General features: G+C 40.0%; 2 protein-coding genes across 3 annotated transcripts in view; both read left to right on the top strand.

Moving 5' to 3' along the window:
* LOC135480091 (uncharacterized) overlaps nucleotides 1-8,427 on the top strand; it is an 81,989-nt gene extending 73,562 nt beyond the window's left edge. Inside the window, exons 4-6 of the mRNA XM_064759846.1 lie at nucleotides 2,731-3,126; nucleotides 4,476-4,674; nucleotides 5,731-8,427. Coding sequence (XP_064615916.1) covers nucleotides 2,731-3,126; nucleotides 4,476-4,674; nucleotides 5,731-5,968 — 833 coding nt within the window. The 3' untranslated portion in view covers nucleotides 5,969-8,427. The remainder of the gene's footprint in view (nucleotides 1-2,730; nucleotides 3,127-4,475; nucleotides 4,675-5,730) is intronic.
* Nucleotides 8,428-17,272: 8,845 nt separating this feature from the next.
* Nucleotides 17,273-17,655, top strand: part of LOC135480553 (transient receptor potential cation channel subfamily M member 6-like) — a 40,944-nt gene continuing 40,561 nt past the window's right edge. For both annotated transcript variants that reach the window (XM_064760410.1, XM_064760408.1), the window contains exon 1: nucleotides 17,273-17,562. The gene's annotated coding sequence lies outside the window, so the exon portion shown is untranslated. The remainder of the gene's footprint in view (nucleotides 17,563-17,655) is intronic.

The raw sequence follows: 17,655 nt of genomic DNA, 5'->3' as shown, positions 1-17,655 counted from the left end.
TAAAAGATTTTACAACACAATAGAACTTTTACATTGCATCCGAAGTTCATTTTATTTTAATGGTGTTTGCCCTTTTTCAATTTAATCAGTTTCCTGAACAGTTAGAATAAATCGTTTTCAGAGGTTAAAAAGTGAATTGTTTGTTTACTAACTGGTGTACTGTTACCCATGCACTCAGTGTACTAACAGTATCGCCATGCACTAAGGCAACATTCGTATTACATCACCTGAAAAAAGCCTTTTTCATTTTATATCCTTTTCCGTAACCTAATGGTAGAACTACAAAAAGGTAACATTCGTATTAATAGTATATCACTTCTGACATGTTAAAATCAGGAATTCAGTACAGGCATTTCCTCCATTTACCTTTTCCGTCCGCATACCTTTTCTGATACTCACAAGTTTGTTCACTAATCGTTTCAAAACCAAGCCCTTTTCTTTGCATCCCATTTTCAGGTCTATGAGATTTAATTTGGAAATTAGGTAATTTGGATTAGATTCCTTAAAGCGAATAAAAAAACATAGCAATCAAGTAAGGATCAATAGAAAGGCCTTAAAAATGTATCTGTGCCTTTGCATTTTGTATAGATTTCATTTTGAAATTTAATTAAACGCAATCAAGCGTTTGTATTGTAGCGTGAGGTTTGTGGGATTAAGTACGTCATCAATGACGTCACATCACTTTTATCCACCTTTATGTTTAATTCGCAGTATAATTCAGAATCTAGAGAAGGCCAGAAAAGTAAATGTGACGTTATTGATCACATAGATTATCAATCAATAAAGTCTACATTACTATCTAATTCAATTCAGTGACACGAAAGTCTATTAAAAATAAGTAAATGTATAAGACAAGTAAATGCATTTTAATAGACGCCCATTGTCTTGAAAAACTTTTTTCAGATACAGCTTTTAATGGTTTTCCTACCGCCGCTTACTTCATTTTATATTGTCTCGAATGTTTAGTGTGCCACGTAGGCCTGTGCCATTAGTGCTGATGTACTTCGACAGGAAGAGAAACCAACTGACGCTGAGGGCACAAAATAAATAGAATTTTAGAATAAAACCAAAGACTGATTGTTAATTTACAATTGTTTGCGTATTTCCTTGATAAACACCAAGCACAATGAGATAAGGGGATTTACTAACAGGCCAGTCCCTTAGCCTATTTGTTAAAGACGAATGTCTTCAATAACTCGGAAACGACGTTCAAATCCGGTCTAGAAAAGGCCATTTGAATTTCAGATTTTCCCTGCTTTCACTGCTTGTCGGGCTTTATTATTATTATACATTATCATCATCAAGGACCGAACGGCTCATACGACCGTTTGTTCAATTGTCTTTCTATTAATGTGATGTCCATATCAGTGGGAAAGTTCATCAGAAACCTGCCAAAAGTCTGCTGTTTATTCCGTGCACTCCGGTTCCTTCCAATCCCTCAACTGACCTCCATCGTATAATTGAAAACTTCTTGAGTATGGCGTTAAACAGTAATCAAATAAATAAAATAGATTCATATGTTTGCTTCATTTATGGTTTACACATGATGTCGATATCTGCATATAAACACCCCGAAATAAGCATAGGACAACATATATATTTTCTTGAAAGTTTTTAGCAATAATTTGGCCATTCCATACTAAATATAATTGACCTTATACCGACTTCTCGGCCAGCATTCATTGTATTGAATTGTGTTGCGGACGAATTCAGATAACCTTACAGTGTAAGAAAGCGTGAACTCGACAGAACTCTATTTACATAAAATGTAGACCGCCACCAGTACTATCAGCAGTACATATTCTGTCACAATGTTCTAATTCACCCATCCTGATTCTTAGATGTGATAAGTGACTGATTTTTTTTTTGTTATCTTCCAACTATTAAAGAACCACATTATCTGACAAAACAGGATATTATTGTGAGTACACGGAAAGTAAATAAATGTGTGCGGGTAAAAAACACATCCAAAAGTACTTGTCAACATGGTTTTGAGTCCAACAAATATCTTTTGATAGTACCAGTGACGCAGTATTCACGTTGTCACGTGGGGCGCCATCACAAAGGCTCGTATGGAGATCTCACTTCGCATATGTGGCGACAGGTTATTCAAATATTTAGCTGAACTTAATTCTGTGTAAGGCACTAGACCACCGACGCCTGACAAAACACTCGAACACTTTTGGCATTTGACACCTCAGTTGTCAGATAATATTTTTTACATTGTTCTAGATTTCTTTGAATTAAAAGATTTTTCTCCGAATAGTCTAATACCGCTGACGTTTCATATCGCGTATAGTCTCGCCACTGTTCGTGTATCACACATGAACACTATCCTGTAATCCTGTTTTAAATTTATTTTTTTATATATTTATCTCTTTATTTATTTATTTGCTGTTAAACCCGATAGATAGTTATTTAATTCGTCACGCGTGACACACAGATTGGTGGCAGGCAAATGGTCTTCAGTAAACAGTCGACTCAGCTAACGCCCACACGAGAGCCTTGAACCGCTTATTGTAACCAAGGCCTCTTTGAAAAGAAAGATCTGGGGAATATTGAAAGGAAAATAGCAAAACTAAAATTACCTGTCTTAACGTTTGACCGTGTGGTTAACAGTTTGTACTTGTGGATATCATACAAGATCTACTGAAAACCATTGCATACTGTTTACATGCATCAAGCGATCTCGGTATACCTTTTCCATATTTAGTATCTCTGTATTTTCAGAGCTGAAGCCATGTCCCTTGGCAGTTGCGGAAAATGGTCTGCACTTGACAGAAAATGAATACATACCGGAAATGGAAAATCAACCTCAGCAACATATGGTGGAAGCAAACGTCAAAACAACAACACATAGGAAAACAAAGCGCAAGCTCAAGGATAAAGGCGGAAACAAACGACAAAGGAAACGGGTTTTGGAGAAAGCAGAAGAATCTCAGCTGGAAAATAAATCACGTGAAGAAATTCCCGTAAAGGTGGAGATCAAGCGAGAGCCCGATGAGCAATCAAACAGCGAGGAGGGCACACTTGTTATTAACTCTGAAATTTGTTATAACAACAATTCCAGGGAGAGGAGTTCAGCCGCCAGAGGAAATAGGCGTCCAGGAAGGAGGCCGGGTCAACGTAAGTTCTACACTTTTATCACGTTTCTTATAATAGTTCGAAATTCTTTGGTGTTTGGAGTGCTTCATCTAAAAGTATACAAGAAATAATAAAATTTTAGGGATAAAATATGTTCGGTCCTATTTTTGATTCACCTACAGTGTGGATTGAATTTATTTATTTATTTTATTTGATTGGTGTTTTATGCCGTACTCAAGAATATTTCACTTATACGACGGGGGCCAGCATTTTGGTGAAAGAAAATGGCCAAAGCCCGGGGAAACCCACGACCATCTGCAGGTTGCTGACAGACCTTCCCACGTACGGCCGGAGCAATGTGGATTGAAGGTCGATCGCTAAGTTGGTAAATGAACAATGAATACAATGAATACAAAGGGGTTGTCAAGATAAGCTACACACAACTGCACAGTGTGATTCTACGCGTCGAAAAAGACATTTATATACCAGCCGTCAACGGATAAGGAAGTTCCAGGTCAATAATCGCAAGATCAATTTCCCGAAATGGCGTAATAGCACAAACCACCAAAGTTCCACCACCAACTAAGTTCTTTCATATCAACTGCTGATGTATAAAATACAACAGCAAGGAGAGAAAAACTAGATCGACGACTGTGACCTCAACCTGTTTACCTCAGTTAGGTAAATCATATAGCACTTATACGTCCCATGTCGTGAGCAGAATTACATAACAAAATGCACTGTTGTTAATTGCAATTTATTCTTCATTACCGGTGTAGAAATACTCAAAAAAATGCTGTGTTGTCAACACATGTAATAAACAATCACATGGTCAACGACCACTTAGTTTACAATTGTGTAAACCACCAAGACAATACCACAACAACCCAGTGATTTCACTTTTTCAAACTTCGACATGATTCACAGTCTACAGCCTAAGAAGTTCAATTTGGGATACATCTGTTTTCATATAACGTTTGTCATGTATTTCCAATTAAAAGCAAGGATTCAAAACCAACCGGTATAATGAAATTTCAAGGTCTCGCTTCAAGTCAAAACTCGTTCCGCGGAATCATCCTCAAACTAATTACTGACATATTTAATATGCTACCTCAACAATATACAAACTTTCAAAACTGACATCCATTTGACGTGTACTGGGGCTATCCTCTAATACTGAGTTCTAAGCCTAATGAACGGCCAAGACTGTGAGTGTAATAAATTGCAGTGGGCATCACAGCACCTTTTTTTACTTAATTCTGCTTAATCCATGGTGGTACGTGAAACAGTTAGAATCCCGAGCTGAGGTAAATTGACAAGAGGCTGAATTTCACCCACCACACTCAATCATTTATTCATTCCTTAAATAATTTGAATCTTTTTGCTTGCAGCTTCCAAAGTGTACCATTTATGGGAGTTCTTGCGTGATTTGCTCCTAAGCGCGGAATACTGCCCCACCCACGTGCACTGGATTGACCAACGGAACGGCGTGTTTCGTATCGCTAAGTCGGAGGAAGTGGCCCACCTCTGGGGGCAGAAAAAACGGACCAAGAGGAGTATGACATATGAGAAAATGAGTAGAGCTATTAGGTAAATATTGAAGCAAGTTGTGATTTACGTGCAATATTTTGGTTAAAGGCAAAGAAAACAATAAACCTATTTAACAATATACAGGAAAGTAATTCTTTTTTTTGTAATCTTATTTTCAAACCGAGTTAAATATTTTTAAAATATTGCTTTTTACCATAGTCGGTTGGGACCGAGTCGGAATCACTCATGCAACATTTATTGGGTTTTTTGGCTTTAAATAGTTTGTTTCATGCTCTATACGGCGAACACATGCATCCTAAAACCAGATATGACGTCACTGGTCACATTATGGTCAGGAAAGGCCAATGTAGAATTCAAAGTTTCAAATAAGTTTTACTCGTTAGAAAAACTTCCAAAAACTATAGTGAAACTCTAAATTGTTAACTCTACATTGTATGGTGCTAGGTTACACCATTGTCTGACTATGTTGTCTAATGAGTTGTATATTTTCAACATTTTAGTCAACATTAACATTACAAGTGCTTTACAAGTGCTAATTTTACAAGTGCGAATTTCATTCATTCGCCTAGAATCATTGAAATCTGTTGATCGCTTGTTTGCATGATTCCGTCTTAATTTAGTACTTTATATACTTTCTTAGTTGTCTGGTATTTGTCTTGTGTTGTGCATGTACGTCGTTTTGAGAAGTGACCTTGCGAATTTATACTTGCAACTTATTGGTTAAAGGCTGGTATACGAATGTCCGTTTCATCGCATCGATTCCTTGCAGTATGACCCATTGCCAAAACGTTCTATTTAACTTTTATTAATGTTTTATATAACATTTCAGTTTTAATAATATGAATCGGTGTTTCACGAGTCTCGCCAGTCCACGCATGTTTAATCGAGAAACTGTGGTGGCTCTAGTAAACTAACTAATCGATCCGATCTACTACCGTAAAATCACGTATGTTAGTTGCGTTATTTTGCGAGAGACCCCCAAATTGTCTTGCCTTAGCCTAGATCTGGCCTCAACAGACTCCTGACATGCCGTGTCCACTTATCTAGAGTATTTGACACTGTTGTAAAAATGTGACACGTCGTCTTTTGATACAGATTTTCCAGAGAAGCTGGCTATTTTGGACCATTACCGAAGAATGGCGATTACCCAAAGAAGCTCTGCTTTAAATTCGGTCCCCGTGCCTACGATTGGATTAACCGACTGAATATGACCTCAGAGAGGGCGTCTTCCACGGAATTTTTGAAAGAAAGTATTCATCCGCAGGATACAAATACCGAGGACGTGAAACAGACAATGCATTGGAAAAAACGAAAAGTCTTGTCGTGTTCTTAGAGAAAATTGCCTTGTCACCTTAGTATCATGCATTCCATTTTGTTACGATAGAAACCATTCCATTGCAGTTCATGGTTTACACACGCACAGGAAATTCCGGCGGTGCTAATAAACTAGGAAAATATATGCAACGACAGAATCTGTGGGGACTTGCATCAAGAACCCACAGGACAAAAACGATCAACGAGAATGTAAGACTTAATCTATGCAATGGGTTATATGGGTGCCTTAGTACTGCAAGTCACATTGAGTTGAAATGTTTCATTACTTAAAGACCTTTTGAATAATGTCACCAGAGAGTTTCATCCCCAATCTCGCGTCGGGGAGAAGTGCCCATTGTAGGCCTGGAACCCTATAGTATGAATGAAAGATGTGTCACATATTTTCTACATGTTCTGACCGTACATTTTCAGACTTTCACACAGAAAAGTAATCCAGAAAACCGACAACCACATAGGGTTAAACTCAGGTTGAACAAAATCGTTTATTCCATTTGGATGACATTTAGTGTGCCTTCAAACCTTGAAAATGAATTCATTATGACGAAATAGCCAGAATTGAGGTACTCCAAGGAGAGTTGTTCTGGGTAGGTGTCTACATTCTTAGACTTTCACAATGAAAAGGAGTCATTTTATCAATCGGCGGCAGTGAATCCCAGTATAGTGTCATTTACCTAACGCAGGTGTTGCAATAAGAATGTATCTGTTCCTGGAAGACTTAGTTTTAACTCAAGAATATTGGGTATGTTATACCATACCACAGAGAATGGCTGGGAATGATGCATTGGCTATATACTCTAGCAAATGCTCATGTGCACACAATGAGTGGTAATAATTTGAAGATGCTAATTAGTTCTAATTAGTACAAATGCAAGATATTTTTGTTTAAAACAAAACTCAGGTTTCTGTTAAGCAAGGGCCAAATCTAACTGTGTCCTTCGTTTAATTGCCAGTTAGTTTCCAAACGTTTACTATATGCACAGAGATAAAGCTGTAGAACGGTACAATAGAGATGGTCCCTTGTGGGTTCATCTTACTCAGTTAGCTGTATCCCAAGTAGTGGGTGAAATGCAAATAGCTTCTTGTAAATGCAAGGATCCTTCACAATGTACATAACACGCTTGCCTTACCATGAGACCTTACCATGCCTTACCATTACCTTAATGTTTCTGTTACTGTTTGTTATTGCTCAGTCGTTGACACCATCAGCTGTTGACACGCACGGCATCCTCAGTCGTTGATGGCACCATTTGTCGTCGACATAGGGTGGTTTGCGATAAAATAAAAACAGAACTAGCTAGTTTAACTTGTTGATTAACTGCAATCCTGGTAGCAAATCCCAGTGAGATGTCATTTACCGGATGTAGTTGTTCCAATCTGTAATCGATGTCGACACCTTGACATCCCTTGTCGTTGACACCCGAACATCCCTTGTCGTTGACACCCTATCATCCTGATATCCCTTGCCGTTGACACTATGACGTTCCTTGTCGTTGACATCCTGACATTCTGACACCCTAACACCCTTAAACACACTTAAATGTGAGTGTCACATGCAACAGCTGTAAGTGTTCTGCAAAGCACTTCGGGTATATGGTCACACTCCCAGCCTTTTATGTGTTTAAGTGTGACACTTTATTTTCAGAATTGTTGTCACGTCTCACTACATTCCAAAGCCTTACACTTTTTACTGGTAACACAACGAAAAACCAGTTAACGTCTTCTAACTGTTTGAGGAACAGATTTCAGAAATAACTATGTTTGTGGGCACTTAGATTGAATGTTGCCGCGTTAAAGTCATGGCTCTTGTCAACGTGATATTAATTTCAAACATCCTACGTGCTAAAAGTGTTAAATAAATTGATGAAATATATTTTGTTATAAATTACCAAAAAACAGTCGTACCTAATGAGTGTTGGACAAAAATATATATTTTGATCGGGAAATATTTTTACAATTTTTCTCAGTTGCAGATGGGAAAATATGTGGTGAATTTTTTGTGTTATGTCATAGCCACATTTTCCATGGTTTTTTGTTTTGAGAAAACAATAAAGGGAAGCAAATCTTTTAACTTTAGGAACAGGTCTGCCCTCTACTAATGTGAATAATAATATAAGCGATTTCAGTAACGAATAAAACTAATCATGAATGATTATATTTGATGTTATTGTTGAAGTATGTAGAGGGCACCTCTGTTCCCAGCCAGAAGATTACCTGCCCTTGATATAGAGCTGGAAGCCTCATTAATTATAGCCTTCATACATTTTTGAAAGATCTTTGTTGAGACCCGCATTGGCTAAATATTACCTCTAGGATGCTCTTTTTCTGAAGGGACCTAAAACAAGGATACATGCTGATTGCTACTGAACCCATCCCCGAAAAGTTTAAAAATATTATACTTTTGTAAAAATACATTTTTGTACGCTTTGAATAAAGATTATTGCTTGTTACGAGAATTTATTCATTTGTATTTGTGGTTTTGCTTGTGAAGGGATGTGCTCAGCTACTTCTTCTTAATATACTAGTATTTGGGAAATCCTGGGACGGTATTGATTGGTTGGTTTATGTATTTATTTTCTTGATTGGTATTTTACGCCGTACTCAAGAATATTTCACTTATACGACGGCGGCCAGCATTATGATAGGGCGAAACCGGCCAGAGCCAGAGGAAAGCCCACGACGATCCGTCGACTGCTGCAGAGAAAACACCAATCAAGAAAATAAATAAATAAATAAACCAACCAATCAATACCGATTTTCCCCCCTACAGTCGGAGGGGAAGCCAGCATACGGTGGGTTTGATCTCATTGTCACCGCATTGGTGAGAGGCTCTTAGGCCATTGCGCTGCGATGACACGCGTAGCACCTCAGCCACGCAAGCCCCAGGAACAGCATAGCCCCAGCTGTTCTTCGTAAAATGAGCCTATCGTACGTGAACTTGTCCCGTGATGATAAATGATATGAACGGATACATGGAACGTGTGGATTTTATTTGATAATATACAGTTTATGACGTGTCATAACGTGAAAAAGTAGAGAAAATCTACTCAGCTTTCGTGAAAATGGCTTTCAACCATAGATGTACCGTGAAGGCCCCAGCCGTCAGTCCGTCAGTCCTTGGATGACTTTATCATCGACTGCAGCGTGCACAGAATTCTTTCTTAGTGTTAGTAGTATATAAGGAGTTAGTCGAATGTCGAAATACATATACTAACGTATGTTTACATACACATTCAATTTATAATAAGTAATACACTGGCCAAACGCAAAAAAGTAATTGGGGCCTCCGTGGCTCAGTCGGTTAGCGCGCTAGCGCAGCGTAGTGACCCAGAAGCCTCTCACCAATGCGGTCGCTGTGAGTTCAAGACCAGCTCATGCTGGCTTCCTCTCCGGCCGTACGTGGGAAGGTCTGCCAGCAACCTGCGGATGGTCGTGGGTTTCCGCCGGGCTCTGCCCGGTTTCCACCCACCATAATGCTGGCCGCCGTCGTATAAGTGAAATATTCTTGAGTACGGCGTAAAACACCAATCAAAAAAAAAAAAAAAAAAAATCAAAAAAGTAATTGTACTTCGTGTTGGCTTTATACCTCGTTTATTGTCAATAACATAGAGGTAGTAACACTCCATGCATGGGACCGGCCCGAATAGCACAGTTGGTAGAGCGTCCGCTTCAGGACCGGTAGATCCAGGATCAATCCTTGATCGAGTCACACCTAAGACTTTAAAAGAGGCGTTCAGCATGAAGGGGATAGTGCAACGACTGGTTGACCCGTATCAGTATAATGGCTCGGGCGGGGCAGCTTAATGGCCTTCGGTAAGTCATCTCAGTGAAGCAGCACTAAATAAAAGAGCGGTGGAAATCCGTCCTGCTGCAAGGAGGCACGTTACACGTACATGCACCCTAAAGATTCCTTCGTCGTCATATGACTGAAAAATTGTTGAGTACGACGTTAAACCCCAAGCACTCACTCACTCACTCCATGCATGTTTCTCCTGCTCATGTCGAGCTATTACTTTCAAGCGTGATTCCAGAGACAACGATCTGCTATGTGACATTTTAGTTGTACCTGTGTTTGAATTTTTGACATGAGTCTTAAGACATTTGATAAAGATCCGGCATTCAAAGTAGTCTGAAAGGTATATAACTTACGAGGTATGAAAACTGAAGCTGCTGTTTTGTGAAAACTGCATGGTACAGTTTTCACAAAACAGCAGCTTCCTGCGTGAAAATTGCACAATTTAGAAATAATACTGATGTCAACTTTATTAATAAAGTTTTCTGACTCACTCAATTATCTGACTAAAACAACCGTAAATATTATTGAAATGGACTAAGGTTAATACGAATTAGACTGTGAATAATTGGAGGGTGGTGGGGGTGGGGGGTAACCGCTTAATATTTCTGTCTACTCAACTAGTATCATTAAGCTGGTAAATACGGCTTGTTTCTAGAACGTTACAATCATGATTTTGAATTTGTGCAACTTATACCGCTGTTCAGGGTTGCTTCTCCTAAAAACAATCGTAATTTCGTTATCGTTTCTGACGCATCTGTAAACGCATGCATTAAATCGTGCGCAGTTTGCTCTAACAGGATTTGTATATTTAGCAGTCGTGTATGATCATCTCATTTAGTCTGCGTGTTGATTTAAACAAGCAAAGCGAACAAGTCACTAAGAGTTGATTACCTCACGCCGGTTGAGAGCTATATAATTAAGACGATCAGTGCATTACCTTAAAACTGTACTGAAATGACATAGTTTGACGGAACATATTGTTTTTATATATCTCAAATCAAGACATCACACAGACAGTGTCAAATGTTTTGTCACATAAACGAAGGCCGGATGTACACACTTGCACACGTAGGTATGGATGGTTTGGAGATTTGGTCATTCACAACGCTTTAAAGAGAAATTTAGTATGTTCAACAACCCCTCAGACTCGCAAAGAATGGGCATTTTCAATGTATATTTAGAACATTTGTCTGATAGTCTGGTATGTATTCCTTTGCCCTTTGTCAGTAGAAAGTAACAGCCCGTGTCATATTTTCCGGTTCACATACTTGGCCGCTACAAAGAAATGATCGCCATTTTTCCTGACGTCGTGTGTTTACTCCAGTATGTACCGGGTATTACAATGTCAGCAGGGCGTGGCTGACAATTTCACATTCCAGCCGCGGGGACGTTGTAACGTTCTACATAACACTGGCAGAGGTAGCATATGGTTATTCGAGTGTAAAGATCAAGGTGCTGAGGCGGTCAGCATACAGACGTCCTTTTGTGATCAGTGTTTTGTGGTCGACTGGACGTGTCTACAGGGACAGTCTATAGACGTCCTTTCGTGATTGAGTGAGTGATTGCTTGGAGTTTAACGTCGAACAACAATTGTTCAGTCATATGACGACGAAGGAATCCTCAGAATGCATGTGATGTGCCTCCTTGTTGCAGGACGGATTTTCGCCGCTGTTTTATCTAGTGCTGATTCACTGAGACGCCTTACCGAAGGCAAGTAAGCCGCCCCGCCCGAGCCAGTATACTGATACGGGTCAATCAGTCGTTGCACTATCCCTTTCATGCTGAATGCCAGGGAGGAAGTTACAACTTCCTCTTTTAAGGTCTTAGGTGTGATCCGACCCCGGATTGACCCTGGATCTACCGACCCCGAAGCGGACGTTCTACGTCGTTTTGTGATTAGTGTTTTGTGGTTGGCTGGTCTTGACGGGGGAATTCTATTGACGTCCTTTAGTGATCAGTGTTTTACCGTCGGCTGGGAGTTTAGATATGGTCGGTATACGGACGTCCAATTTTGGTCAGTGTTTTGTGCCCGGCTGGACGTCTTGACATGGTCAGTATAGGGACGTCCATTTTTAGTCAGTGTTTTTTTGTTGTAGGGTGGACTTCCTGACAGCGGCAGTCTGTGGACGTCCATTTGTGGCCAGTGTTTCGTCTCGACTGGGACGTCTTGAGCGGGGCACTAAAAGGACGTGCAGTTTTTGTTAGTCAGTTGTCGTCAGTTGGACGTCATTTATGGGATGGAAATTGGATATCCTGTAATACTCAGGTATTTTGACAACAGTAAGATGTTGGTGACGGGACCATTAATCGCTTGCGACTTTAAATCGACGGTATAGGCGATATTTGGATGTCCGTGTGTTATCTGGGTGGCGGCAACATTTTGGTGGCATGAACTCGCCCTGCCACAAGAGACTGAAAATTACGACGTTAAACCTCAAACATTCATTCATTCAAGATTTCTTTTAAACGAAGAATGATTTAATGTTTTTGATAAAACGCCATATTGGGGGCTTTTTAGCCTTATGGTCGTGAAGATTTGCAAAACGATCAGAAAAACTGAATGGAAATATGTCCCTGAGAGTAGTCTCCCTTGGAAAACAAATGCAGTTATACATGCACTGGCTACAACTAAGATGTCCTAATGCGGGACAGCACATAGTTCCAGCTATCCTTAGGCACTAATTCTGAGGATTTCTTTTAAATGACCTTCTGCTTTTGTATGTTGTTTTGTGAGACAAGCGTTGAAGTTTTACTGCCAGGTGTCTTTTTGTGGTCATGAGTGGAAGTTTGGACTCATAAACACATTTGGAAATTGGATAAAAAGTCTGCATTACTGTGGTCAACCTCGCACGATCGGGAACCGTTTGTGCCAGAGAGGTCATGCATTCCAATCCTTAAAATAAACAATTTATCTCACAAGCTCGTTAACAACAGGCTAAGCGTCTTGGGGTTTTGCAGATTTAGGGACTGAACGTTGACATGTGTGTGTAAATGGAATATTAACTGTAGTCTGATACCATCACAATATGATGGGAGACTAATAAAAGGAAACTTGGAGGAAACCGGAACTTACACTTTTATTTACGACGTAGTGGATTTTTGTTTTCACTTCACCTGCACTGTACCTTTTTCGCAAATATTTATAGTTTGCTTGGTATTTATTTATTTATTTGGTGTTTTACGTCGTACTCAAGAATATTTCACTTATACGATGGCGGCCAGCATTATAGTGGGAGGAAACCCACGACCATCTGCAGATTGCTGACAGACCTTCTCACTTACGGCCGGAGACGGAGCCAGCATGAGCTGGACTTGGACTCACGGCAACCGCATTGGTGAGGGGCTCCTGGGTCATTACGCTGTGCTATCGCGCTAACCAACCGAGAGTTTCCTTAGTGACATGGAATAATGCATAGACCACCCTATCTGCTAGTTCGAGTACACTGACTGTTGGTTGAGAAATATTTAAATACCCCAGATTCATGGCTGCTCAACATACAGTCAGGGACCAGTGCATTGGGCTAAACGGTGTGGGACAGGTAGCGGCTTCACTTCACCTCTACGCCTTAACATATCCCCTTCCAGTTGCCACACTTTGTAATAATTCTGTAATAATAACCCAATAAAGCATCGTTTCATGCGTAAAATGCCTCCAGGCCATTCTGTGATCAGTGATTTGAACACAACCGCCATGTCTGGGTGTACATGTCCACAGCAGTGAGGGTTTGATAAAGTTTGATACTGTTGCTCTTTTTTGTATTGGTCAGTCATTTTTTAGTTTATAAAGGATTTGTTTATTTATTTTCTTTTTCATTTAAGGGTTAAATGTCCAACATCACATCAGTGGATGATTCCAACTTTTGGGCTTTTTTCTCTACACTGCGGTGTACATCAATGTACATAAAGCTGTTTTTGTTGACAATAACTACAAAATAAATGGTAACATCCAGTTTTATTGCGCACTTTAATAACCGTTCAAATATTTTCATATTCACAAATGTTATCATCCATTTTTTGCTGCATTGCTGTGAATCGGCATGAAGTTTGTCCTGTCTTTGTGAGGCAAACTAACACATGACAAATTGGAAACACTTGATATAAATTTTATTATTTCGTGAATGCATCTATATAAAAGGATGTAAGCCCACATACAACATATAGCCTAACCTGAGTGTCAGTCCGTAGCTTCAATAGCTTTTCAAGGCTAGACTGAAAACAAGGGACTTTCACATAGCCAGTCCCTCAACATTTTCCCTTGTCTTGTGTAACCAAGGTTTGGTCCCGTCGCTTATGGACTGTCAGTAGGCCTAGCCATGCGTGCTGCTGTATCTTCACGGCCCTATCTTTATCTTGACCCATCAGTTCCTGTAAAAACAGAAACACTGGGGGTTATACAAGTTGCCCCAAACCACCTGTGTCTTATATTGGGCAGAAAACTCACGAATGAAGATTTTTTTCATTTATGGTTAAATGTCCAACATCACACCAGTGGATGGTTCATGATTTTGGACATTTTTGTCTGCAGTACTGTGTGCATCATGTGGCTGTTTTAATCGACGATAATTAGAAAATAAATGGTAAAACACATTCTTTTTGCAGTCTGGTACTTATTAAAGCAACATCGGAAATCGGATTTTATCATGCGTTTTTTTTCTGGTTGTTGTTTTTTGTTGTTGCACTGCTGTGAATAGGCACGAAATTTGTGGTTGGAAACTGAACTATTAATCCTAGTCGAATTCCTCGTTACAGTTGCTATCAGTCCTGTCTCTGTACGAGACCACAAACTATCTATCCAGACGTCAAAGAATAGACAACAGAGACCTTCAGTTAGAAGTTACAAGCTATGACCGGTAACTTGTAGCTTCCAACTGAAAGTAGTTTGACCTATTATAATTTTGAGGTTACAGGCTGAACTTTTAACATTTGACATGAGGCAAGATTGCGAGTTTATGACACAAAACAGAATACATACTGCACGATCGTGTAGCACATACTGCACAGTCGTGTAGCACATACTGCACAATCGTGTAGCACATACTGCACAATCGTGTAGCACATACTGCACAATCGTGTAGCACGTACTGCACGATCGTGTAGCACATACTGCACAATCGTGTAGCACATACTGTACGATCGTGTAGTACAAAAAGTATGAATGCAGTAATGTGTACGTGGATATACAAGCGCACTCACATCTAGTATGCCTATATTGTTTTTTAAAGTGAGTCAAACGTTGTTGGGAAGAGATTTAGAGTGAGTCAAACGTTGTTGAGAAGTGATTGCTGTGCATTGTAGTATTATGCTTCAACAGTGTGTCCATAGTACTCAAGATTAAAGCCTAAATTGTATATAAACTCTAAAGGACAACAGAGATACATCGACATGATGAAAAATAGGAAACACATAAAATAAACTTTATTATTTCTTGACTCCACCTATGTTAAAGGATGTAAATCTACACACAAACCATTGCTTCGACCAAGTTCACAGCTTTGAAGGGCCAGGCTGAAAACAAGGGACTGCTATATTATATAACCAGTCCCTCTTCCTTGAACATTGTCTTATGTAATTAGTTCTATCAACGGTGAATAGCCTAGTGCTCTGTTGTGAATCAGCCCTTTTTGTCATGAAGCCATATGTCCTAGTGAAAACAGACACAAAGGTGGTTATATACAGAGTGCCCCAGACAGTCAGTGTACTTTGACAGATTATCAAATGACCCACAGTGGCTATAGTGATTAAATTAAAAGATCGTTTCCGGCTCCATAATTCTTAACAATATATTGGCGGACCACATCCAGCATGCATGGACATACACATGCACATGTAGTCAAAGCATGAAGTGACTGACAGAGCCTGAGTTTGGTCGAAACATGGTGTTGACTACTTGAATGCTGTGTCCATAATCATGAACACACATGAATTTGAACCGACGACAGAAGTAAAGTTTTGTTTTGACAAATATGTTACATTTACTGATGGAATAAACTGACAGACGGTAGATGTGAACAGGAGCACAAGTAAAACGCCATTGACCGGGATATTTCGTGGACTCTGACCTTCAGCGACTACGCCGAGATTGACAGGTTCACAAAACAATGTTTCAACATCAGAGAACTTTGGAGCCCATTGAGTGCCCAGCCAGCGGGGTTTCAACTGTCGCTCCCGCCCCCTTCCCTTCCTGTCCATTTACCCACACTGGGCCTGAGGATTCCCAGGCTTTATAATTTATGTATATGCGCGTTTTCCCTGATCTCAATCTGGGCTGATGCAGACTTGTATGAGGAGACATGTATATGTTTGAATATAATCATTTCTGCAATACTGCGTACCGATGCACACCAATACAAGGTGCGCCTGATATTTAACAGAAATTGAAAACGCATTGTGCATGTCATTTAAAACTACTTAGTTCATATTAAGATCCCATTAATATTTGTCCCCAAAAGCAGCCATAAAGACCATGATATACGCTTTGATTTTCGGCACATCTGTTTTTGCTTTACTTTTGCGACAAAAGTTTATTCAAATTGTACTCAGCATTTATTGTCACAGGTCGACAAAAAAAAATTTTCTTGAAAAGTTTTTTTTCTGAAATCACGGAAACAGCTGAAGACAGCCTCTTTCTTTAATGAATATACGTGTATACTGAGAAAACAACTGAATTACCCCCGAAAGTTTCACTGCAAATTAATTTTCAAACTGGCAGAGGTTTGTCGTATGGGTATAGGAACCAGCTGTGTGATTGTGTGCAAACAGTGCTCCTAACGTGCAGGTGGTTCTGCTTGTCTCGGTGTCAATGGGCAACAGCGCACGCGCGCGCCGCCAGACGATCACATGATCGCCTGGGTGTGACTAGAGAACTGTGGTCACTCAATGATTTTGTTTGTTTCTAATTTAGACCATCGTTGACGTCACCACTGCAAGCTATTTAATTTCCAAAGTGTCCGCTGGGGTCTTAAAAAAACTGTACTGTACATTTTGCCCCCCCCCCCCCCAAACAGTGAAAGATTTTTTAATATGCATAACGATTTTAGAGTAGATCGCTCGATTTCTCTGCATACTGTTCATTTCTGCCTTTCGGGTGACAATCTGTGAACAAAATGATAACAAATTATTTATGCATTGTAAGAGGACGACGGTCAGTTCAGCATGGACCTATCACCATGTTACACAAGAAAAATTATCGCATACCACCCGCGAGTCTACCCCCACGAGAGCCTCAGTGCCAAACTACACACAGCGTGAAAATAGAAGCAAACGCCCTGCATTCATTCTTTCCTCTATGCATTAATGTGTGTGTGTACATACAGCTGCTGTGTATACTTGCACCCACCGGAGTTTATCAGCGAGTACGTGGGCTCAGTGGTGGGAGTTATGTAGTCATCCCAACACTGTACTGATTGTAACAACCTATGTGATCAGCATCCGTACAGTCGTTCTGACGTTGGTCTGCCGGAGACTCGGCTAGCGGGACAGTTGAACCCACGGCCCGTGACTCCGCGGGGATTCGTCGGAATTACTCTGAAAAGAAAACCCAAAAGGCAGGATTTCCTATCCCCCAGTCGAGGTTTGGCCTACATTATATCGGCTTTCCTAGTTGGTGGCCAGTTCAGCAGCTGATATTTAATATTGCTTAGTATTTGATATAAAAGCATGCTTGGTGGCACGCACGTATAGTTAGTTGTACGCTGCAGAAAGCTGTTTATGGTGGCCTGACCGGGAGAGTGTCTCAGCTCAGAACAAACATTGGCTGATGTCTGTCTCGAGTCACCCAAGCGTGGAGAGTACATCTTCAGGTATATATACCTTTAGGCCTATAATCTCTATATTGACGTGTTTTCCTTTATAACTGTACATGTAAATATACTTCAGAATATGTAAATCGCATT

The sequence above is a fragment of the Liolophura sinensis genome, chromosome 13 (assembly GCF_032854445.1).
Source record: "Liolophura sinensis isolate JHLJ2023 chromosome 13, CUHK_Ljap_v2, whole genome shotgun sequence".
In the NCBI taxonomy this organism is placed as follows: domain Eukaryota; kingdom Metazoa; phylum Mollusca; class Polyplacophora; order Chitonida; family Chitonidae; genus Liolophura; species Liolophura sinensis.
The sequence above is the reverse complement of the archived record's forward strand: the minus strand, read 5'-3'. Positions and strand labels throughout refer to the sequence as shown.